The following is a 23,455-nucleotide window of genomic DNA, read 5'->3' as shown; positions in this document are numbered from 1 at the left end:
TAGAAGAGACCTGTTAGGTCACAATCTAACCCTCCATTTATACAAGATAAATGTAGAATGAATAACTTGCCCAGATCACACAGTTCATGGCAGAGTTCAAATCTGTAACTCCCAATCCATGGCCTTTTCAATACCTCCTGGAACCAACCATAGACCATTCCTCACAGCAGAACTGACTATAATGAAAAGAGATCGTTATTAGGGCAAAACTAGTTTGTCTATGGAATTTGAATGTCCTCTAAGGAGAAGATAAGAGATGGGAAGGTATGGGGGGGCTGGAACCTTGGGTGGGAGGCCTTGGGGGCAGACTGTGCCCAACTGACACTGGCTGACACCACTGTCCTGGGGCTGGGCAGGCCCCCACACCCTCCAGTTCACCTACGGCTGTGAGCTCCTGGAGGATGGCAGGACTGCGTGGCACTGGCAGTATGGCTATGATGGTGAGGACTACCTGAGCTTGCATATGGACCCTCTGCAATACACAGCAGCCACATTCGTTGCTCAGTACACCAAACAAAAATGGGAGGCCGGTGGGAACTTCATAGAGAGAGACAGGAACTACTTGGAGAAGGAATGCATCCTGTGGTTGCGGAGATACTTGAAGTTTGGAGGGGAGAGCTTGAACCGCACTGGTAATGACTTCCCACAGCCCACCCTTTCAGCCCTTCCCCCATCCCCGGCTTGGGCCATTTTCTCTGCAGAGTGTGGGTGAGGGTGTCTCCTCCAGAACTGACCCAGCACAGGGGTGTGAGATATTTAACATGGGACGGCTAGGGCCAATGTGCTGATGATGACTTCCCTACAAGCCACAGATGTGGGGTGGGGGGACTTCCTATCTTGAGTCTCCTGGGCAGTGCCATCTGATCCACCCATTCTTTATTTTTTAATTTTTTTAAAATTTATTTTGCTGAAGTATAGTTGATTCACAATGTTGGATTTTTGTTTCTGTTTTTTACCACACCTCACGGTATGTGGAATCTTACTTCCCTGACCAGGAATTGAACCCAAACCCCCTGCAGTGGAAGTATGGAGTCTTAACCATTGGACCACCAGGGAGGTTCCCTGAGCCACTCATTCTTATTAGTGCCAAGGAAACTACTCTCAGGAGGACACAGAGCTGCTTCATAGAGTCTTGAAGATTTCTCATCCTTTTGGCACTTTCCCACTAGATACACACCTGTATCTAGAAAACATTGACCAAAGACTTGATAAACGAGTCGAGAGCCTTTGAAGGGGTTCTTATCCTGGAGGATAACGTTAGACTGAGTTCCCACACCCTTGACTTGAAGCTGGCTCAGCTTACTGTGGGTCCCTCTACCCTCAGATAGAGGAAGTTCCCTTTCTCCCACTGGTTGGCAGATGAGCCATCAGGAGTTGTGGTGGCTTGGTCTTTGGAGTCGATGCTACTCAACAAACCTGGCCTGTGCCCTCCCTGCTTTGTGTACCACAGAGCCTCCCAAAACACACATGACTCATCACCGCATCTCTGACCGTGAGGTCACCCTGAGGTGCTGGGCCCTAGGCTTCTACCCTGAGGAGATCTCACTGACCTGGCAATGTGAGGGAGAGGACCAGACGCAGGACATGGAGCTTGTGGAGACCAGGCCTTCAGGAGACGGAACCTTCCAGAAGTGGGCGGCCCTGGTGGTGCGTTCTGGAGAGGAGCAGAGATACACGTGCCGTGTGCAGCACGAGGGGCTTCAGGAGCCCCTCACCCTGAGATGGGGTAAGGAGGGGGATGGATGGTCAACCTTATTATCAGGTAATCAGGAGCCTTCAGGAGAACTTCAGCAAGGTTAGGATTCATGCCTGAGGTCAGGGCCCCTTTCCTTTCTTCCACAGAACCTCTGAAGACCTCCGTCCCCATCACAGGCATCATTGTTGTCCTGGTTCTCCTCGTGGTCACTAGAGCTGTGATCTGGATAAAGAAGCTCTCAGGTAGGGAAGGGAGGGAGGGATCTGAGTTTTCTTGTCTCACTGGGGGTTTCAAGCCCAGGTAGAAGTTTGCCTGCCTCGTTACTGGAAAGTAACCTCCACACACTTGTGCTTGGTAAGTCTGGGGCTTTTTGCTTGCACTTATTCTTTGTAAGGCACATGTGAAAATGGAGACCAGTATCAATGTGATGAATCTGGTGATGGGGACATTGAAGGTCAGGGAAGGTCACTGTGAGGACAGGCCTCTGGGCAGGTGGTTGGTTCAGGCCCTGCATACCTACTTTCTTCATGGTTTTGGTTCCGCCCTGGGTTTTCAGTCACAGTTTGGGAAACTTCCCTGGGGTGTGGGACTAGGTGGTTTCTTTAGTGGCTCATGACCTGTCTTCTGCCTGGCTTCTCACAGGATATTATCAGTCTACAAATGGAAAAAATAGAACCTACTTTCAGACTGCAAGTAAGTACCAAGCATAGGTAGGGTCTGGTGGCAAACCCTGAGACCCTTGGAATAGTGCAGATGGGAGCCAATGGGGGAGCTCACCCACCCTGTGATTCCTTCTTTAGCCCCATCTCTGGACTTCTGCCAGGTTCTGGATTGTTCTCCCCCAGGCAGCAACAGTGCTCTGGGCTCTGATGCTCTCACTGATCCTAAAAGTGAGGCTCTTACGGGACCCCCTGTGGGAGAGAACTTGGGGCAGAGGGGACACACTGGGTGATGGAGATTCTTTGATGAGACATTTGAGCACATGGGGGGCTGTTGGGAATGACCTTTTGTGATGACTGACCTGAATTTGTTCATGATTATTTTCTTTCACAGTCTAAGAGAACGGCTTTGTCTGGAACTGAGTGATACAAGGTTTGTTTATGCCCCCACCCTCCTTTGTGACGAGGTGGGGCTGGGCAGTCTCTATCCTTGTCTTAACTCCATGTTACACTGAGTTGCAACTTCTTACTCCTTATTGAAAGTAGGAATCTGGATATGAATTCATTTTTTCTATTTACTTATCTATTTTTGGCCCTGAGTCTTTGTTGCTGCCGCTGGCTTTCTCTAGTTGTGGCGCAGGGGCTTCTCGTTACAATGGCTTCTGTTCAGCAGTAGTGGCGCATAGACTGAATTGCTCCACGGCGTGTGGAATCTTCCCGGGGTGGGGATCGAACCTGTGTCTCCTGCGTTGGCAGGCGGATTCTTAACCACTGGACCACCAGGGGAGTCCTGAATTTGTTTTTTCTGATTCTTGTCATGAGGTGGGGTTGGTGGGTTAATTAAAGGCTAGGAAGATTCTTAAATTGTGAGAGAAATGATTGGAAGTGCTGAGAACCTTTTAAAATCTAAGTGTTTGCTATGCTGACTCTGTTGCAGGTGGGGCAGGAGAAGGCTGTGAGGAGCTGAGTGTGGATGGGGCCTGGGCCCAGTCAGAGCATCATGGACTTTGATATGGTCGCTGCTGTTCTCATCATTCAACTCCTTTGTCCTTGTCTCTTCAGTAGAACCTTGTCTCCCCAGGACCCGTGATCACAAGGGCTGAGACATCACCTGAACCTTGTCTTGTCTTCTGGACTGTGGCCAGTGAGGACCTTATGTGGCCGGGTCAACCAGGGCTCAGGACTGGGTCTGGTCCTCAGTCCTCATCTTTTAGGTGTTGATTTTTTTTTCTTCTTTATTTCTATAGAGCCTTACTCTTCTTGTTCTTGCATATGGATTCTAGGCTTAATTTCCTCTAGGTGTCCCCCATCGCTACAGGAGCAGGAGTAATTTTTGCCTGTCATTGTCCCCACAAGGCTCAGGGGGCCCCTGCTCACTGTAGTGTCTGTGGTCTAAAGAAATGAGTCATCCAGCTCTTACCCCTCTTCCAGGGCTGTTTTCTGTGCTCTTAGCTCTAGAAGTGCTAGTGGTGGCTCAAATCCAGACTCATGGGTTTATAAAGCTGAGTCTAATTTAGATTTGCCGTGGTTTGGGAAATAGGACCCATAGGTCAAGGACCATCGCTTTCTCGAGTGGGACATGAGTTTGTGTGCTGTGGTGTGCAGGAGGGTTGCTGGGGGAGGGAGGGAGAGCAGCACTTGTGAGAAAAGCAAGGCAGCACTGACACCAGTCAGAGTAAACGTTGTGCTGTAGCTGCCGCAAGACAGCATGTGGCCCTGGCTACGTTAATAAAGATACTGCCTTTAGAATATGGACTTCCCTGGTGACTCAGGTGGTACAGAGTCTGCCCACAATGCAGGAGACCCGGGTTTGATCCCTGGGTCACGAAGATCCCTTGGAGAAGGAAATGGCAACCCACTCCCCAGTATTCTTGCCTGGAAAATCCCATGGACAGAGGAGCCTGGTGGGTTACAGTCCATGAGGTTGCACAGAGCCCAACAGAATACAGAGGTGCTGTCCACTTATCATTCATTCACCTGATCTATGTGTTGTGTCAGATACATCACACATTATTTTTGCATCTAAGAAATTTCAGAAAACCAAAGTCAGGCAAAGTTATTGGCCTGTGGAGCTTGTTCTAGTGAGAAGAGGCAGAGTGTGCATTATGAGCCTAGTAAGTGAGGGAGTGTTTTCCCTTCGAGGTGGTGAGTGCTCTGAGGAAGGTGACCCAGAGTATGAGTGTGTGGGGACAGGGAAGGTGGCTGTGTTACTAGGTTGGTCAGTGGACCTCATTGAGAAGGTGACTTCTGAGTGAAGATGTGAAGGACATGAGGGAATGCCCACAAGGAGGTCTGGGCGAAGTTCTGTCCAGGCAGAGGTGCTTCATTGAAAATGCACAAGGGCAGGAGAGCATCTGTGTTCAAGGAAGAGTGAAGAGGACGCAGGTGTGGCTGGTGGAGCGAAGAACTGAGATGAGGTCTCATGTGTGCGCAGATCATGTGGCTTTGAGAATATTGGATTGACTTTTCTCTGAGGAAGACGTAGCACTCCGAGACAGTTTTGGGAGAAGAGGGACCGGTGTGACTTCTATTTAGAAGCATCAGTCTGGCTGCTGTGCTGGGGACAGAGCTGAGAAGTGAAGAGTGAACGAGGCGGTAGTAGAGACTGTAGAAATAGTGCAGTGTCCAGGTTGGAAATGTTGGTGGTTGTATCACATGTGGGCAGGGAAAAATATTACAGAGTGACTAGAACTGGATATATCTAAAGATGGACTTTACAGCATTTCCTAAAGGATTAAGTCTTGAGTTGTGAGAAAGAGGACACCCAGACTTTCAGGCTGTGCAAGTGGCTCAGTGGCAAAGAATCTGCCTGCCAATGCAGGAGACCCAAGAGTCTGTCCATTTACCACCCAGTACTTTTGTGATGAAAAGAGTCAAATGTTGTTAGCTAGAAACTAAAAGAAAAGAAATGAAAAGAAAGCTAACTTTGTTAATAGTTAATGTTCTCTCATTTTTCTCATGGATCAAAGAATTCTCAAGGGTATTTTTATTTAATAGTGACATGGTTTAATAATCAGTATGACCTTAAATAACTTAGAAAGTATTATTATGTACCAAGGGATGCACATGACCCAGACCTGACCAATCAGGGTGTAACCACATTATACCACATCTGCCTAGCAACAGGGATTGGTCCAAGGATAACTGTCTCTGGTCCTTTATGTATGGACACAGTGAGAAAGAGATTTATCTTTTTGCTTAAGTTGTTTAAGCGGGGCAGTGTGAAGCAGGTTAGAGACGACCTTGGGTACTTTCCCTAAGAACAGAGAGAAAGAGATCTGACGACAAGTTGGAGTCCCTGGATCCAGTCATGTCTCAAGTCAGCCCCATCCTTGCCCTCTCAGGTAAATCAACACATTTAATCTCTTCTGCTAAAACTGTTAACTTGTGACTGAAAGAGTCCTGCCACAATAATGTGAATATTGATATTATTTTGGATGTGAGGGCAATCCAGTTCCAACATCTGTCACCTCGTTTATCGCCAGGGTTGATTCAGCTGATCTGGCTGGTTAGGCGGGAGTCCCCTTCCCCCCTCATTGCTCCATGTGTATCCCTCTCGAAGCTGCATGCATGGCCAAACAGGATGACCGTCCCTGATAGAAGAGGGCTGGTCTTTGGTCAAGGATATTATGAGTAGCTGCACTCCCTTGCTAGAACCTCCAAAAAGGCAAATATTGTTATTTTTAATGGGGGCCCAGTAGAATTTAGTGTTCTTTCCATCACTCAGCTCCAATGACTAGAAGTATAACCTCTATACTTACATTACTGTGTGAGCCCTTGGATAATAGTTCTGAGTGATGCTCTGTGGGAAGCAAGGGCAGAAAGAATCCTACCTGGAATACAAGTCAGCCCAGATCAAGATCAATCCGTGATATTTCCAGGATGGAAGAGTAACAGTATAATCAATTGCAGGATTTCTCTGGTGGTCCAGTGGTTAAGAGCCCACCTGCCAATGCAGGGGACGTGGGTTCCATCTCTGGTCCAGGAAGATCCCACATGCGCAGAGCAGCTAAGCCTATGCTCCAAAACTACTGAGCCTGCGCCCCCTAGAGCCCGTGTTCTGAAACAAGAGAAACCCGCTCAATGAGGAGCCCGCGCACAACAAATGGAGAGTAAGCCCTGCTTGGCGCAACTAGAGAAAAGCCCAGCAGTGCAGTAAAAAATAAATTAATTTAAAAAATCACATTTGGCATATCTGCTGCAATTAAGCTAATTCGAGTTAAGTTCTCAGAAGTTCACTGTCATCTACCATGATCCATCCAATTTTTGCTGGAACCAGACTGGCAAATTCACTGCTAGTATGTTTGGACCACACTCCACCCCACATCCCTTATGTATTCAAGAGAGGTATTAAGCGCTTTCATTACCCTTGAGATATAAAATTGTTTTAATTTTCTATCCTGGCTAAGGTTCAAAGGCTATTTCATGGGCTTCCACTTGGCCTATATTATCACCAAGCTTTTATTGCACAGGTTAAACAAATGTGAGGTTCCAGCAATTGTTAAACATGGCCATTCCAATGACGCATTTGGAAACTGGGGAAATAATAACGCGGGGGGAGGGGTGTGTGTGTGTGTGTGTGGACACAGAGAATCCACTGAGACATGGGTGGGCCTGAGACAGGACACAAACTGTTTCCTGGTCCTCGTATCAGTCAGTTCAGTTCAGTTCAGTCGCTCAGTCGTGTCCGACTCTTTGGGACCCCATGAATCACAGCACGCCAGGCCTCCCTGTCCATCACTAACTCCTGGAGTTCACTCAAACTCAAGTCCATTGAGTCCTCATACGTCTTTTCTAATGGGAGTCCATGGCGGTGCTTTGGTTCTCTAGGAGTGTCAAACTGGACTCTGGGTCTGATAAGCCTAGCAAAGATCTGGGCATTTTCTTTTTTCAGTGTATTGTGGCCGTTGATTCCTTTAGTGAAGGACTTGGGGAATTACTAATGTACCACACCTGCTATAGTGTTACAGAAACTATCTAATTAATGGATTCTGGGTCTGAGATCTGGCTCAGATCTGGAAACTGGTCAAGGAATCATAACTTTCTATTGAGGCCGTTTATCTCAGCCTTCAGCTTATTTGTCATTCTTCTACTGGTTCAAATATTAGGCAACACTCTTGTAAGCTGCCCTTCTATCTTGCCCCAAGGAGTATAATGGTCTGTTACCCATTTCCAAAATTCCTCACAGTCAGAATTTCTCTGGTTTCAATTCTGACAATGATGGCTATTTTGACGATTCTGCTCACTTGGTTTCTTACTTGCTGTCACCTGTCCTCTGGCTTTCTGGGATCTTATTATCCCCACTAATGCTAAGGAGACATTAATGCTAAGTTCTGTGATATTATCTCCTAGAGTCAGCCCCAGCTCGCCAAGGACAGACACAATGAGCTTGATACTCCCCTTACGTGTGCATTCCTTATTGCCTGATAAACAGTATCCTTTGGGTCTCTCCAAGGAAACAGTCACCTGTGTGTTTTCCAGTTCTATAGCGTAGATTCAGATTAGCGTGCCCCCTTCTCTGAACCTTTTCATCTTTCTTTCTACAAACTGCCATGGCAGTTCTGGCATTTGTATTTCATTTAATTGAGCCATCACTTTCATTAGAACAGTTTTTTTTAGATATAATTCACATATATTATTCAATCATTTAAACTCAGTAGTTTTCACTATGTTCATGGAGCTAACGCAACAAATACCACACATCAATTTTAGAACATTCTCATCACTCCAAAAACATTTTCAAAAACATTTTCATCACCACACATCCATTATTTCTCAGCAGTCATCCCCATTTCCGCCCAGCATTCCCTGAGCCCTAGGCAACTACAAATCTACTTTCTGTCTTTCTAGATTCACTTATTAAGGACCCATTGTTGTTCAGTCACCATGTCGTGTCTGACTCTTCGAAGAAATGGACCCATTAGATAAATGGAATAATACAATGTCAATCTTTGGTGACTGACTTCCTTCACAAAGCAAAATACTTTAAAAGTTCATCCCCCTTGTAGCATGAATCAGTACTTCATTCCTTTCCATGGTCAAATAATATTGCATTATGTGGATATATCACCTTTTATTTATTCATTCATTCATGTGTTCATAGACATTTAGGTTATTTCTATGTTTTGGTTGTTACAAATAATGTTGCTTGAACGTATGTTCCAAACTTAATAATACACTTTAATAATTATTACTTCATGTAATTTTGGGAAGTTTCTATGTTTATGTCTTCAAGGTCACTGATTCTTTCTTCTGCAATGTCAAATCTACCATTACACATCTACCATAATCTACCAGTCTACCAATACACATCCAGTGTATTTTTATCTCAGACATTTTCATCTCTAGAATTTTAATTGTGATCTTTTAAACATATTTCATGTCTCTGGTATAACTTTTTGAACATAAGGAGTACATTTATAGTAATTTTTTTTAATTGACTGCACTGTGCAATGTATGGGATCTTAGTTCCCTGACGAGGGATCAAACCCATGGTCCCTGCATTGGAAGGCAGAGTCTTAACCACTGGACCACCAGGGAAGTCCTATAATAATCTATAGTAACTTTTATTGTCACTGTCTGCTAATTCTAACATCCGGGTCTCTGCAATTCTCAACTCTGTCCCCTTAACTCACTGGGACTGCTGGGCTCTCTTAGGGCTCCTCCCTTCCCACACTGTGTCCTGGAAGCTCTCTCCAGGAAGGAAACTGGACAATTGTAGGCCTTGCCGCTTTCGTTTTCTTATTTGTAGAAGCCACGGTGCTTGTGCTGCCTGATGTCCAGGGTCTGAATACTGTTGTTTCATATGTTTATCTGAATTCATCATTGTGTAAGACAAGAGAGTAAATCTGATTCTTAATGCTCCATGATGGGATTTTCAAGCTTGTCATTTTTCTCTTTACATAAAATATCTGGGTTGTTTTATTTTCTGTTTTACAATTTAAAATATTGAAGTTTTATGTACTATCTATTGTTTCTTGAGGTTCTCAATCATATTGTCTTTTGCCCACTTGTACTTACACATCTGCTCCCAGCTGTTCCTTTATCTTGCACCATTATTTGTGTAAATTCTTTGACACGTAACAGGTTAAATGTCAAACAAATATATTAGCAATAAATGTGAACAAAAATGAAAATGTGGACTAAGAAATGGAATATAACAAAATAGATCAGTTTGTCAGAGATGAAAGTGAATGAGGAGGATATTGTCAGTATAAGGAAAAATATACTGGTCGTAGTATTGGGGGAAAGAAAATCTCTTTTTTTTCTCCTCTTCTTACCAACTCTATTAATTTATGTTTACTCTTAGAATATTATAGGGTTGCAAAGTAAGGAGTAAAGGGAACATTTAATTGAGTAATTGAATATTAGATTCTCTAGATATAGTCTAAGTATAAATGATACGAAAAGAGTGAGTGAGTGAAAGTCACTCAGTCGTGTCCAACTCTTTGAGACCCCATGGACTATATAGTCCATGGAATTCTCCAGGCCAGAATATTGGAGTGGGTAGCTGTTCCCTTCTCCTAGGGATCTTCCCAACCCAGGGATCAAACCCAGGTCTCCCACATTGCAGGCTGATTCTTTACCAGCTGAGCCACAAAGGAAGGCCACCAAAACATTCTATAATATAAAATTAAGTGTGGTAAGTACAAAGCCCACTTTCTCAACCACTCACAGAAAGCTATCTAAAATACAGACTCCTTTGCTCATCTCTATCCTGAAGTATAGAATTTGGAGGGGGGAGTAAAAGAATTGAGTATATTCAATTTTAATAAGCAGTTAGGCTTTTTTCAACTTTGAAATAAAGTAGTATTAAAAAATTTTTTTAATGGAGGATAATTGCTTTACAATGTTGTGTTGATTTCTGCTGTACAACAAGGTAAATCAGCCATAAGTATATAGATATATCCCTCCCTCTTGAGCCTCCCTCCCACCCAAAGTAGTGTAAAATTCCTAAAGGGCACTTTTGCAAATCATCTCTACAGTTTAAGTGTGCTTGTATTTTGATGCAGAAATAACTAAGTTCCTGGGACTCTTCTGGCTTCCCAATGGTTAAGACCCTGTTTCTAATGCAGGGGACATGGGTTCAACCCCTGGCTGAGGAACTAAGATTCTACATACCAAATGATGCGGCCAGAAAAAAAGCAAAAAGGAGAAGTAACTGAATTCCCGAAAAGGATTTATCCTAAGAAGATAATCATACATGTTGCAAAAATATTAATATGTGTTTAACAATGTTTCCTGAATTGTGGTTTATACAAGCAAAAGAGTGGAACTTATCTAAATGCTGTAGTCAATATAATGATGGTGTGCTCAGTCGTGTTCGACTCTTTGTGACCCCATGGACTGTAGCCTGCCGGTCTTCTTTGCCCATGGGATTTCTTACGCAAGAACACTGGAGTGGGTTGCCACTTCCTCCTCCAGGGAAGATCTTCTTTACCCAGGGATCAAACCCAGGTCTCCCACATTGCAGGTGGATTCTTTACTGTCTGAGCTGCCAGGGCAGCCCGTTATAACAATGGTAACTGTGGATAAAGGAACACTTACTATGTCTCAGGCAATAAGGCCATGTGATTTACATGGTCAAACTGTATCCTCAAAGCAAACCCATGAAGCACCCAATTTGTGATCATTTTGTACTGAGAGAGTTTAAGGAGGTGGTGGAGTTGGGGTTGGGATTGAACCCAGGATATCTTCCCTCAGAGACCTTTGTGACCTATTTTCCATTAGTTCCCTGTCCATCAGGTAGCAGGCATGACTCTGCACCCTGTGCTAGTGAACTGTTGCAGTGTTCCAGAATGTTCTATGATAAGAGGCTGCTAGGTTCAGAAGTCAGGAGGACATCAAGTGGCAGTGTGGCCTAACTGCCTGAGCCACACTAAAGTCCATCATCCAGGATATGTTTTGAGGCCTCCAGTGGGTCAGGATCTGCTAGTTCCTGGAAACAGAAGGAAGAGCAAGGGTAAGACCCTGGTGATATGGTGCTTTAACTGTCATAAGGGAAATGAACATTCAGCAGAAATCATAAAAGAAGATAATCAAGAGACCTAATGGATTCCATATGACTATAATCAATAATATATAAAAGATGCAAAAAAGATATGGCATATGAAAAAAGACCAGAATTACATACTATTGTATACAGAGAAGAAGAAAGCACTCTTAGAAATTAGAAATATGATCACAGAAATAAATAATTCAATAGAAGAATTAGAAAATTAAGTTGTACTTCCATTTAGTGCTACAAAATGGAGAAGAAATGGCAAGAAGGAAAGAAGAACCATAAGAGTTCTGGGTTATCAGCAAGGGATTCCAACACATCAAGAACATAAGTTTCAAAATGAATGGAAAGTAGCAAATGTTTTTAAAATTTCAAGAAAGTTTCTCCGAGTTTGACAGACAAAAGTTTATACTTTGAATGGTCCCAACCAAGTTCTCGGCACAGAAGATGAAACCAGATCCACACAAAGATATATCACAGGTGAAATTTTGGTGAAAAGGGTGCAAAAGAAGAGACCTTGAGCACTTCCCTGGTGGCACAATGGATAAGAATCCACCTGCCAATGCAGGGGACGCAGGTGTGAGCCCTAGTCTGGGAAGATTTCATACGCCCAGAGCAACTAAGCCCAGGCACCACAACTACTGAGCCTGTGTGTCGCAACTACACAGCCCACTCGCCCTTATGCTCACCCCGACTACTGAGCCCGCAAGCCTAGAGCCTGTGCTCCACAACAAGAGGAGCGCCTCCCGCTCGGTGCAACTAGAGAAAGCCCTTGGACAGCGACGATGATCCAGCGCAACCAAAGATAGTAAATAAAATTTTTTTAAAAAGAGACTTTGAAAACTTCAAGAGGCAAAAAAAAATCTGCTCTGCAGAAGCTAGAAAATGCTGAAGCAATGCTTTTTAAATTCTGAGGGAAATTATTTCCAACACAGAATTCTATATCAAGTCACTATGTAAGTGCTAGTGGCCTGAAGACATTTTTAGATATTTGTGTGTGTGTGTGTGTGTGCTAGTCACTCAGTTGTGTCCAACTCTTTGAGACCCCATGGACTGTAGCCCACCAGATCCTCTGACCATGGAATTCTCCAGGCAAGAATACTGGAGTGGGTTGGCATGCTCTTCTCCAGGGGATTTTTTTTTTAGATATTTAGTTTCAATATTTTACTTGACATGTTCCCTTTCTCAGGATACTAACTAGATGGAGTAAAGGGAAAGTGTTTGAGAAAACCAAAGAGAGGAACATGTGAGATCCAGGCAACAGGGCAAGCCAGTAGGAAAGAGAGGCAGAGGTCAGTCTGGGATGAGGTGAAGGAGATTCCGAATGTCAGCCATGCCCAGGTGAGCAGGGAACCTGTCCCCGTGTGGCAGCACCGAGGGCCGTGGGAAAGTCTGTGCAAAGAGACGAAGTTGGTAGAATATCTGATGTGCTTGAATATATTCATAAGGACTTAGGCTGTGGAGGAAATTTGGGATCTCATAATCAACACAACAGAAACTAAGCAAATGAAGGAATAAGACATTTATTAATTCCAGAACAATGTTTTTAAAAATTCAAGGGAGAAAAATTATCACAGTCTACTAAATGCTTAGCTGTGAGTAGCATTTGTTTATACGGTCATAATAATGTAGACACTGAACACTGAGCTAATAAAAATTATAAAACAACTATTTGAAGGATTGTGGTATGTTAAAGAGAGCTAACTCACTAAAAGGATACACATACAAAAACAAAGAAGGAGTATTATGAATGTGCTATTGGTATTGCTTATACCAATGTGCTTATTGTTAGAAGCACAATAAGAGGAATGGACACAAAGTTAAAGAGGTTGGCTCTGGGATCAGATATGGGACATATGGAAGATTGGGAGGCTTCCCTGGTGGCTTAGATGGCAAAGAATCTGCATTAAATGCGGGAAACCTGGGTTCATTCTCTGGGTCAGGAAGATCCTCTGAGAAGGGAATGGCTACCCACTCCAGTATTCTTGCCTGGAGAGTTCCATGGACAGAGGCTGCAATCCATGGGGTTGCAAAGAGTTGAATATGACTGAGTGACTTTCACTCACTCAATTATTTCCATTAACAGGCCTTGTAGTGGTATTTATTTTTCAAGATATGTGCATATATGTATCTGATAAAAATAAAAGACAGCACAGTAGGTGAGAACATGGACTCAAGTATTGTTCTATAAGGAAAGTCATAGAAATGGGGCACTGGTTGGAGGGGGATATGGCATCAAGTGGTGGATTTTAGTGGGACCATTTTGTTTTCATTTATTTGGTTTCATTTTGTTTGTTCTAATGAGAGGTATTAATATTACAGCACATTTGTATGCAAGAATGAGTGATACAGTAGAGACCAGGAAATTGATTATTGGGGGAAGCAGGGGCCCAATCTTATGCTCAAGCTGAGAGGTGACCTTAGGTATGTGCAGGACCATCCGTCATCACTGGTTGGAAGGCAGAGATACAGACACAGAGCTTGGGGGCACTGAGATCTGTGCCCATCAACTTAGAGCTTTGGCACCTGGGCAGCATCAGTTTATATAATAAACTAGAAGAAAATACAACAGAATATTTCCAAGTGTGAAGGCTACAGCTATTTTTATTATCATTTATTTTCATCATTTTATAAATTTTCTATAGTGAACATACTTTATCATATATTAATGGCACCCCACTCCAGTACTCTTGCCTGGAAAATCCCATGGGTGGAGGAGCCTGGTAGGCTGCAGTCCACAGGGTGGCTCAGAGTCGGACATGACTGAGCAACTTGACTTTCACTTTTCACTTTCATGCATTGGAGAAGGAAATGACAACCCACTCCAGTGTTCTTGCCCAGAGAATCCCAGGGACGGGGAAGCCTGGTTGGCTGACGTCTATGGGGTCGCATTGAGTCGGACACGACTGAAGTGACTTAGCAGCAGCAGCAGCAGCAGCATAGAATATCTGTATACATTATAATCAGAATTTTAAAAACTTGGTTTAAAGTTTGAAGGAAGACAGATGGGTAGAAAATGTCAGGAACTTGGGGCGAAGAGCTGGAAGTGTAGGACTGCCATGTTTGGACTCTGGTGCAATAAACTTACAGAGCTGTTTCTCCATTTCCAGGACACTGTTCTCTATGAAGGGCAAGCAGGATCCTTCCCTTCTTTGGGAGGCTAAGTCATTTATTACTATCTTGTCAACTCGTTGATGCTTTTAAGAAGATGGTTTTTGAGTTTAACATGGTATTTTTGCCTCTTTTCAGTGGAAGGATTTGTCCGTATACTATAGCCCATCTTTTCTAGAAACGGAAAATGGAAGTTCCGTGAAAAGATCTTTGGGGAGTTTCTGGTTTCAGTTCTACACATAAGCAGCTTGGAAATCACCTTTCTGTCCTTAAGACAAGTAAAAACCTGAATGAGCTGAAAAATTACCAGTTCTTCTAGAATTCATAAAAGAGAGGAAACAGGGCAAACCACTGCCCCCAACATGAAAAAAAAAATTCTCAGAAGTTCCCCAAAGCAAAATTTGAGTTTACTACACACTGGAAACTATTCACATAGCATTTACATTGTATTTACAAACATTTCCATAGCAGTTACAGGTATTGTATTACAGGGATTAGAAGTAACCTAGAGATGATTTAAAGTACACAGGAAGAAGTGTGTCGGTTGACATCATTTAAAAGGGACTTGAGCATCCACAGACTTTGGTATCTTTGAGGGGCCCTGAAATTAATCCCCTGTGGATGCTAAGGGACAATGTAGATCAACTGAATAGAATAAGGGGCCTAGAAATAGACCCACATAAATATTGTCAACTGACCTTTGACAAAAGGCAATGCAATGGAGGAAAGATAACCTCTTTAATAAATGGTGCTGGAACAACTGGACATCTATATGAAAAAACATCAGTCTCACACAGACTTTACACCCTTCACAGAAATTAACTCAAAATGGAGTATAGACCTAAATGTAAAATGTTAAACTATACAACACCCAGAAGGTGATATAGGAGAGAACCTTGATGAATTCTGGGTATGGTAATGATTTTTTAGATACAACACCAAAGGCACAATCCATGAAAGAAATAATTGATAAGCTGGACTTTAATTAAAGTGAAAGTGAAGTCGCTCAGTCGTGTCTGACTCTTTGCAACCCCATGGACTGTAGCCTATCAGACTCCTCCCTCCATGGGATTTTCCAGGCAAGAGTGCTGGAGTGGATTGCCATTTCCTTCTCCAGGGGATCTTCCCGACCCAGCAATCCAACCTGGGTCTCCCGCATTGCAGGCAGATGCTTTACCGTCTGAGCCACCAGATACCCTGGATAATTATACACCAGATAATTAAAGTCTTCTACAAATGTGAGCAAGGATGTGGAGAGAAAGGAACTCTTATGCACTGTTGGTGGGAATATAAAATTAGAGCAGCCATTATGGAAAGCAGTATGGAGATCTCTCAAAAAATTAAAAATGGAACTAGCACGTGATCTAGCAATTCTACTTCTGGATGTTTATCTGAAGAAAATGAAAACACTAACTCAAAAAGAGACGTGGCAGCCATGGCGATGGAGAACGCGGGATGTCCGTAACCCCGGGTGGGGCGACTGGGTGAAGGAACCCCTGAGTATGAGGCTGGACCACAAGTTTTGCCAGCTGAGCAAGACCAAGGCTAGAGCACAGAGGAGCGAGCAGCTGCAGGAGGAGGCCGCCGTCTGCCACCAGCTAGGGGAACTCCTGGTGGGATGGCTGTGGCCAGGCTCTGGCCTCCGTTCTGCGGGCCTGCCCCTCGCTCAGCACTGTGTACCTCCAAGCCTGTAACTTTGGCCCCAGCTTTTCCCTGAACCACCAGGCGGCCCAGAGCAGCACCTTCCAAGATGCCCAGTGCCTAAAGACACTGGCTCTGTCCAACAATGGCCTGGGCGCCACTGCCCTAGCCCAGGCCCTGAGCAGCCTGCCGGCCCACAGCCTCCTGCATCTGAAGCTAAGCGCTGTGGCTGCTAGTGAGAGTGACCCAGGCCTCATGGACCCTGGTCAGCTACTTGATCCAGAAAGGCTGCGCCTGGGGTACCTGAACCTGTCGGCAAACCACCTGGGCAACGTGGCCTGAAGAGCTCTGAACAGATGTCTCCGTCTCTGCTCCTCACTGGTCTCACTCACCTGTCTGCCCACCCTGAGATCAGTTGAACTGGCCTGGAGAAGCTCCTGGCTGCCCTCCGGGATTGGTCCCGAGGCCTCAGCTTCCTCCACCCGTCAGGCTGTGTTGTCCAGGCCCTTGAGCCTGGGCATCTGGAACAAGATTATGGTGCAGCAGCTGTCTCTGCTGAAGACTGTGATGCCCTCCTGCCAGCTGGGCCCCAAAGGGTACACCCTGGACTGAGCCCCAAGTTCTTCTTCAGGTGCCTCTGACTGGCCAGCACCATGCCCTGCCCGCCCCACCCAGTCAAGCCTCTACTAAAGGAAGCCCTTCTGCCTGCACCTCCCTCCGCTGCTGCTATCTGGAAGGCAAGTGGGAGGCAGAACGCAAGGTTGTAAAGCCTAGAGCCCTCCTGGAAGTGAGGATGTTACTGAGACAGGTTCATCTGCCCAGTTAGCAGCGAGCCAAAACTGCAACATGCCAAGGTTGGCAGCAGAGAAAGGATTTAGTCACAATGCAGCCAAGTGAGGTGACAGGAGGACAGATCGAATGTTTTCTTCCCCAAAGACCAGGGGCTTGCGATATTTCCAGGACAAAGAAGCAGGCCAGGGGAATTCCCTGGCGGTCCAGTGAGTAGGATTCAGCACTTTCACTGCTAAGGGCCCCTAGTTCAATCCCTGGTGGGGGAAATAACATCCTACAAGCCAAATGCCTGTCTCCTCCTCCCCAACCCCATTCCCCAAGCAGGGTGGTCTTAGGCATGGGAAAAGGACATTGGAGGCAAGGAAAAGGTGAGGTAATCTGCTCTTCAGAGCCGCATCTGAATTACTTGCTTCTTCAGGGGACCCATGTTAAAACATGGTGGCGCATGACGCGGGAAGGGGGCTCTGTTGTCAAAAGGTCAATCATCAGACACCTGTGCAGGGCCAGTTTTAGTATGAAACATGGAAATTTTTGTGTCAACAATTAAAGGCAGCTTGATAAGTGGAGAGAAAAGAGATGTCCACCCCCATGTGCACGGAAGTATTGCTTACCACAATGGTCAAGATATAGAAACAGCCTAAGTGCCCATCAATGATTGAACGGATATGAAAATGTAAGAGGAATATTAGTCTGCCATATAAAATAATGGAATCTTGCCCTTTGTATCATGTCTAATGTACAATGGTGGGACGGGCATAACCTTCAAACACTTTAAAAAAAAATCATCTATTTATTTTTGGTAGTGCCGGGTCTTCGTTGCTGTGCAAAGGCTTTCTCTAGTAGTGGAGCGGGGGCTTCTCCCTGTGGTGGCTTCTCTTGTTGCAGAGCACAGGCTTTAGAGCATGTGGGCTCCAGTAGTTGTGGCCAGTGGGCTCGGTTGCTCCGCGGCACGTGGGATCTTCTGCTAACAGGGATTGAACCATGTTCCCTGCATTGGCAGGCAGATTTTTAACCAGTGGACCACCAGGGAAGCCCCAAACACATTTAAAAGAGGAGAAATGGGAGGCACAAAGAGTCACTGGTCCATAGCAATGTTCGAATACAGCAAAAACCAAAATGAAGTTTGTCATTCTTTTTCCATCTCTCATTCCCAACCTCCACCCCTACTAACTGTACCCTCTTTCCATGTTAGGGGAATCCCAGACTTTAAGTGCCCTGGTAGAAGGCAGAGACCACCTCGCTCCATATGAGAGGAAAATTTCCTTCCCCAACATTCTTGCAGGTGGACACAGTATAAGTCCAGAGTTAGGTGACCACATACTGACTCTGGCTCAGGGTGTGGTGACATAAGGTGAAACAGTGAAGAATGCATTTGGCAAAGGTGGCATGAATGCCAGTAATGACACCCATTTGCCAAGAGAAGTAATGAAAGCAGTCCCAGCCTGGTACGGGGTCAGTGGTGTGAGTTGTGACATCTGTGCTCAGCTGGGGCCAGTGTGTCCGATGTGGGACCCCACCTAGGAGGATTGTGGATTCTGTTCCTGGCTGTGTAGCTTCAAGCTTATTCTGTGGCTTTTCCTGAAATGAAATGAGTACACATACACACAATTCTCATTTATGTAACAGAAAAATTTGTATTCCATTGTTTACACTAAGGAATGAGTGAGAAATCCATTTAGGTATTAGTTTCAAACAGCAGGATTCATTGATTTTCATTATTTTGAGCTGATAACACTTCTTCAGTCTTCCACCTGGCTATGTACCTCAGGGTAGAGAAACCAATATGCATCTCTAGCCCTTTTCTTCCCAGGAAAATACAACTGTTGGTGTGGATTTAAGACTCCTCCCCAATCCGAGTGCTCTCTGATCACTGACCTCAGTTGTTCCCAATCTGGCTAGATGCTGGAAGATTCTCAGTGTTTCCGTTTGTTTTCCTGTCTCAAACCTTAAGAATTTTTTTCTTTATTAACCCATCAACCCTCATGACATGAATTAGAAAAAACAAATTCACATCCAGATTCTTATTTTCAGTATTTCTCAGAATAACATTAAGTTAAGACAAAGGTAGAAAGGGCCCAGCCCCGCCTCTGCTGAAACAGAGGAGTCCAACAGGGAGGAGAACACAGGTCAGGGTGGGGAGGGGGCGCAGTGGGCAGGGGTCACCCATCTCCCCATCTGCTCACGTTATGCTAATAGGAGCACAGATGCATTCAGATGCAGCTGCAGAAAGAGGGGTCAGGGGATCTGATGTCACAAAGCAGGACCGAGCATCACTCAGTCCCCACAAGGCAGCTGTCTCACATTGTTAGAGAAAAGAATCAGGAACCAGTTCAGGTCAGTCATGTAAGGGCTGACATTCTCCACAGCCCCCCACATGCCCACGTGTCCCATTCAAAGATCCCTGCCGCCCAATGTGTCCCCTCTGCCCCAATCCCCCTTCCAATCTAGATTCTCCAGGGTCTCACCTTTAGGAACTGTGAGAGACACATCAGAGCCCTGGTCACTGTCACTGCCTGGGGGAGAACAAGACCAGGACGTGGTCAGAACCCACAGGAGAGAAACTGGAGAAGGCACTTTGAGGAGGGTGAGTCCCCCATGGCCTCCTGTCTGCACCCTCACAAGAGTCTCAGGAATTATCCCCTCCATACTTACTTGCAGCCTGGGTGTAGATCCGTCCTTTTTCACCTGTGAGAAGAAAGTATCACGTGAGAGACCAGGGAGAAGGCTGAGTCATGAGACCCTACAGGAACCCCTAGTCCTGGACCCCAGAGAACTTTCTGCAACTGTGGTCAAAACTCATGCTAGGATCAGGAACACAGAGAAGGGAGACGTGTAAGGACAGGGCCACCTGCCCTCCTGGAGGTCTGTCCTCAACAAGGACCTCCCTCTGACCTTCAAGTGCTGGAAACCTGGTCCCCAACTGGAATTAGGAAGGTGAAAATTTTCTCTTTCATTTTCATACATGCTTTAGAAAAGCAAAATGTTAGAATCAGCTCCAGACTCCACATGTGTGTGGAGGGTACTTTCCAGTAACCAGGCAGGTAAACTTCTACCTGGGCTTGAAACCCCCAGTGAGATAAGAAAACTCAGGTCCCTCCCTCCTTTCCCTACCTGAGCGCTTCTTTCTCCAGATCACAGCTCCAGCCAGCACAGCCACCACGAGGAGAACCAGGACAAGAATGATGCCCATGATGGGGAGGAGGGCTGAGGAGGTTCTGTGGAGGCAAGGGAAGAGGCCCTGACCTCAGGCTTGAGCCCTGGCCTTGCTGAACTGAGTCCCAAAGGGCTCCTGCTTTATCTGAGAGGAAGCTCCATTCTGACCCCCTCCTTACCCCATCTCAGGGTGAGGGGCTCCTGAAGCCCCTCGTGCTGCACACAGCACGTGTATCTCTGCTCCTCTCCAGAAGGCACCACCAGGGCCGCCCACTTCTGGAAGGTTCCATCTCCTGAAGGCCTGGTCTCCACAAGCTCCATGTCCTGGGTCTGGTTCTCCCCATTGTGCTGCCAGGTCAGTGAGATCTCCTCAGGGTAGAAGCCTAGGCCCTAGCACCTCAGGATGACCTCACGGTGAGAGATGGGGTGATGGGTCACATGTGCCTTTGGAGGATCTGAGGAAGAATCAGAAAAGTCAGTTTGTGTTACCTCCATGGGTCACTGAAGCAGCATCATGTGACCATCCTGAGAAAGGACAGAACAGTGATTTTTTCCCCCAGCTTTACTGAGGTATACTTAACAAAAATTGTACACATTTAGAGTGTACTACATGTTGCTTTGATATATATGTACACTGTGAAGGTAATTAATATATTCATCAACTTGCCTTATGTGTGTGTCTGTTTGACAGGGGTGATGAGAATGATTAAGATCAATTTTAAAGTATACAATACAGAATTATTATTAACTATAGTCACCAGGCTGTACATCAGATCCCCAGACTTATTATGAACTTCTTTATCCTCTGAGCTATGGAATATTCAAGACCATGGTTTTGAAAAAAGCAGCACAAGAGCTAGATAACAGCCTCATCTCAGAGATCAGGGATGATCTACATTAGTCCTTGGAAATTTCTCGAATGAGAGACTAGGATAGGAGCTCTAAAAATGTGAGGGGGAGAATACAGACTAAAGGTCCTGATTCTGGTGGAGGCTGAATGACTCAGAAAAGCTGGAGTCAGGGGGTTCTCAGGGTGAGAACAGGCCTTGAGAGAGAAAGTCATGGATCACAAGATGGTGGCCAGGGTCACAGGGCACCGCTGACCAGCTATTTCAGGGATGGTTTGTTTCCTGCTTCTTCGTCAAAGACTGGATTCCTTGATTGTCCTTCAGAGGAGTGGGGCCACTGGTGATGTCTTGTACAGAATATGAAAACCCGGGCGGATTTCCTCGCTCTCGGGACAAGAACCTGGGGCGCTGTTTCCACAGGGACACCACTTTCTACTCGTGGGAAGTCAGCTCCGGCCCGAGGGGAGATCAGAGAGGTCCCGCGCCTGTCGTACCTGCGCGCAGCAGCGTGTCCTTCCCGGTCTCCAGGTATCTGCGGAGCCCCTCCACGCACCAGCTCTCTAGGTAGTTCCTACTGTGATACGCATCACCGGCCGCCTCCATCTTGCGCTTGGAGATCTGAGGCCCCGTGTCCGCCGCGGTCCAGGAGCGCAGGTCCTAGTTCATGGCGATGTAATCTAAGCCTTCGTAGCCGTACTGCTCATACCCGCGGAGGAGGCGCCGCTCCGGCCCCACGTCGCAGCCGTAAGTCAGCTGGAGGGTGTGAGACCCTGACCCGCCCCGACCACTCGCGGTGATTAAACCCAAACTGAAAATGAAACCGGGTCAAGCCCCGCCGGCTCCTCCCGGGCGGGGGTCGGGTGTGTTCCTCAATGTCGGGGTGACCCTTGGACCCGCAGACTCGGGCGACCCCGCCGGTCCCTGGGAATGGGGGTCGTGACCCGGACCCGGGCCCGCGTCGCTCACCGGCCTCGCTCTGGTTGTAGTAGCCGCTCAGGGTGTTCAGGTTCACTCGGAATATCAGTGCGGCGTGCTTGGCCTTTCGCGTCTCCTGATCCCAATACTCGGGCCCCTCCTGCTCCACCCACCGCGCCCGCGGCTCCATCCTCGGATCCGAGGCGTCGCTGTCGAACCGCACGAACTGCGTGTCGTCCACGTAGCCGACGATGATGAAGCGGGGCTTCCCGAGGCCGGGCCGGGACACGGCGGTGCAGAAATATCTCAGGGAGTGGGAGCCTGGGGGCGGGGAGGGGTGAGACCCGGCCCGACCTCCTCCCGGCGCGGGGCCCGGGTCCGAGGTGACGGACCCGGGAGGGAGGAAGGGGAGTAGAGCCAGCGAGATGGAAGCGGTCGAAAACCTGTCCGAACTTCGAAAGGGGTAGAAAAGAGGGGTCGGGATGCAAGGGAGGTACAGGCCGGGACCCGGGGAGGGGGCGGGTCCGGGCAGGGGCCTCGGGGTCGCTCGTTCCCTGGAGTCCTGCCCCCCAGACTCCCGGGCGGTCCTCTCGCCCCTCCCCGCAGACGCCGTTCCCTCCCGACCCCGCACTCACCCGCCCGGGTCTCGATCAGGACCAGGATCCCCGAGAGCAGCTGGAGGAGGGTTCGCGGCCCCATGACTCGCATCCTCTGGGTCTGGGAAGAAGCAGCGTCTGGGCGGGTCGGTGGAGACTTTATAACCGGGATCCACTGATTGATTTTTCTAGAAACCGGGCACCTAGTGGCAGTGAGAACGAGCCGCATCATGAGGGTCCAGGCAGCAGGGCTAAACACAGGTTGTGAGAGATTCAGTGAAACTCGAGGAGAAGGGGAATCCCCAACATGGAGCGTTCCAGCCCCAGACACCACCCTTGATCCTGAGATCCTGAGCGGTTTGCCCTCCAGGCACCTGGGACTTTGCCCTGATCCCTCCCCTCCTGCTAAGTAGAATGTTGAAACTACCCAATAATTGCACCCATCTCACACGCTAGCAAAGTAATGCTTAAAATTCTCCAAACCAGGCTTCAACAGAACCCGAACCCTGAACTTTCAGATGTTCAAGGTGGATGTAGAAAAGCCAGAGGAGCCAGAGATCAAAGTGCCAACATCCCCTGGATCATCGAAAAAGCAAGAGAGAAAACATGTACTTCTTCTTTATGGACTATGCCAAAGCCTTTGACTGTGTGGATCAAAAGAAACAGTGGAAAATTCTTCAGGAGATGGGAATACCAGACGATCTGACCTGCCTACTTCAGAAATCTGTATGCAGGTCAATAAGCTACAGTTAGAACTGGACATGGAACAACAGACTGGTTCCAAATTGGGAAAGGAATACGTCAAGCCTGTATATTGTCACCCTGCTCATTTAACTTACATGCAGAGTACATCATGTGACATGCTGGGCTGGATGAAGCACAAGCTGGAATCAGATGGCCAAGAGAAATATCAATAACCTTAGATAAGCAGATGACAACCACCCTTATGGCTGAAAGCAAAGAGGAACTAAAGAGCCTCTTGATGAAAGTCAAAGAGCAGAGTGAAAAAGTTGGCTTAAAGCTCAACACTCAGAAAACTAAGA

The 23,455-nt window shown here is 46.5% G+C and overlaps 1 protein-coding gene and 1 pseudogene across 8 annotated transcripts in view; one reads left to right on the top strand and one right to left on the bottom strand.

Moving 5' to 3' along the window:
• The window catches only part of LOC102410916 (BOLA class I histocompatibility antigen, alpha chain BL3-7), a 42,932-nt gene extending 30,150 nt beyond the window's left edge, over positions 1–12,782 (top strand). For 5 of the 8 annotated variants that reach the window (XM_044938297.2, XM_044938302.2, XM_044938303.2 and 2 more), the window contains 6 exons: positions 357–632; positions 1,451–1,726; positions 1,843–1,938; positions 2,339–2,389; positions 2,750–2,788; positions 3,293–9,491. In XM_044938297.2, coding sequence (XP_044794232.1) covers positions 357–632; positions 1,451–1,726; positions 1,843–1,938; positions 2,339–2,389; positions 2,750–2,754 — 704 coding nt within the window. In that variant the 3' untranslated portion in view covers positions 2,755–2,788; positions 3,293–9,491. Of the gene's footprint in view, positions 1–356; positions 633–1,450; positions 1,727–1,842; positions 1,939–2,338; positions 2,390–2,749; positions 2,789–3,292; positions 9,492–10,367 lie in introns of those variants that run through there. The other 3 variants (XM_044938299.2, XM_044938298.2, XM_044938301.2) reach the window with 3 other exon arrangements.
• Positions 12,783–18,508: 5,726 nt separating this feature from the next.
• Positions 18,509–22,574, bottom strand: LOC102412446 (annotated as a pseudogene).
• Between the last annotated feature and the right edge of the window lie 881 nt (positions 22,575–23,455).

Source organism: Bubalus bubalis, chromosome 2 (assembly GCF_019923935.1).
Source record: "Bubalus bubalis isolate 160015118507 breed Murrah chromosome 2, NDDB_SH_1, whole genome shotgun sequence".
NCBI classification, from domain to species: Eukaryota; Metazoa; Chordata; class Mammalia; order Artiodactyla; family Bovidae; genus Bubalus; species Bubalus bubalis.
The sequence above is the reverse complement of the archived record's forward strand: the minus strand, read 5'-3'. Positions and strand labels throughout refer to the sequence as shown.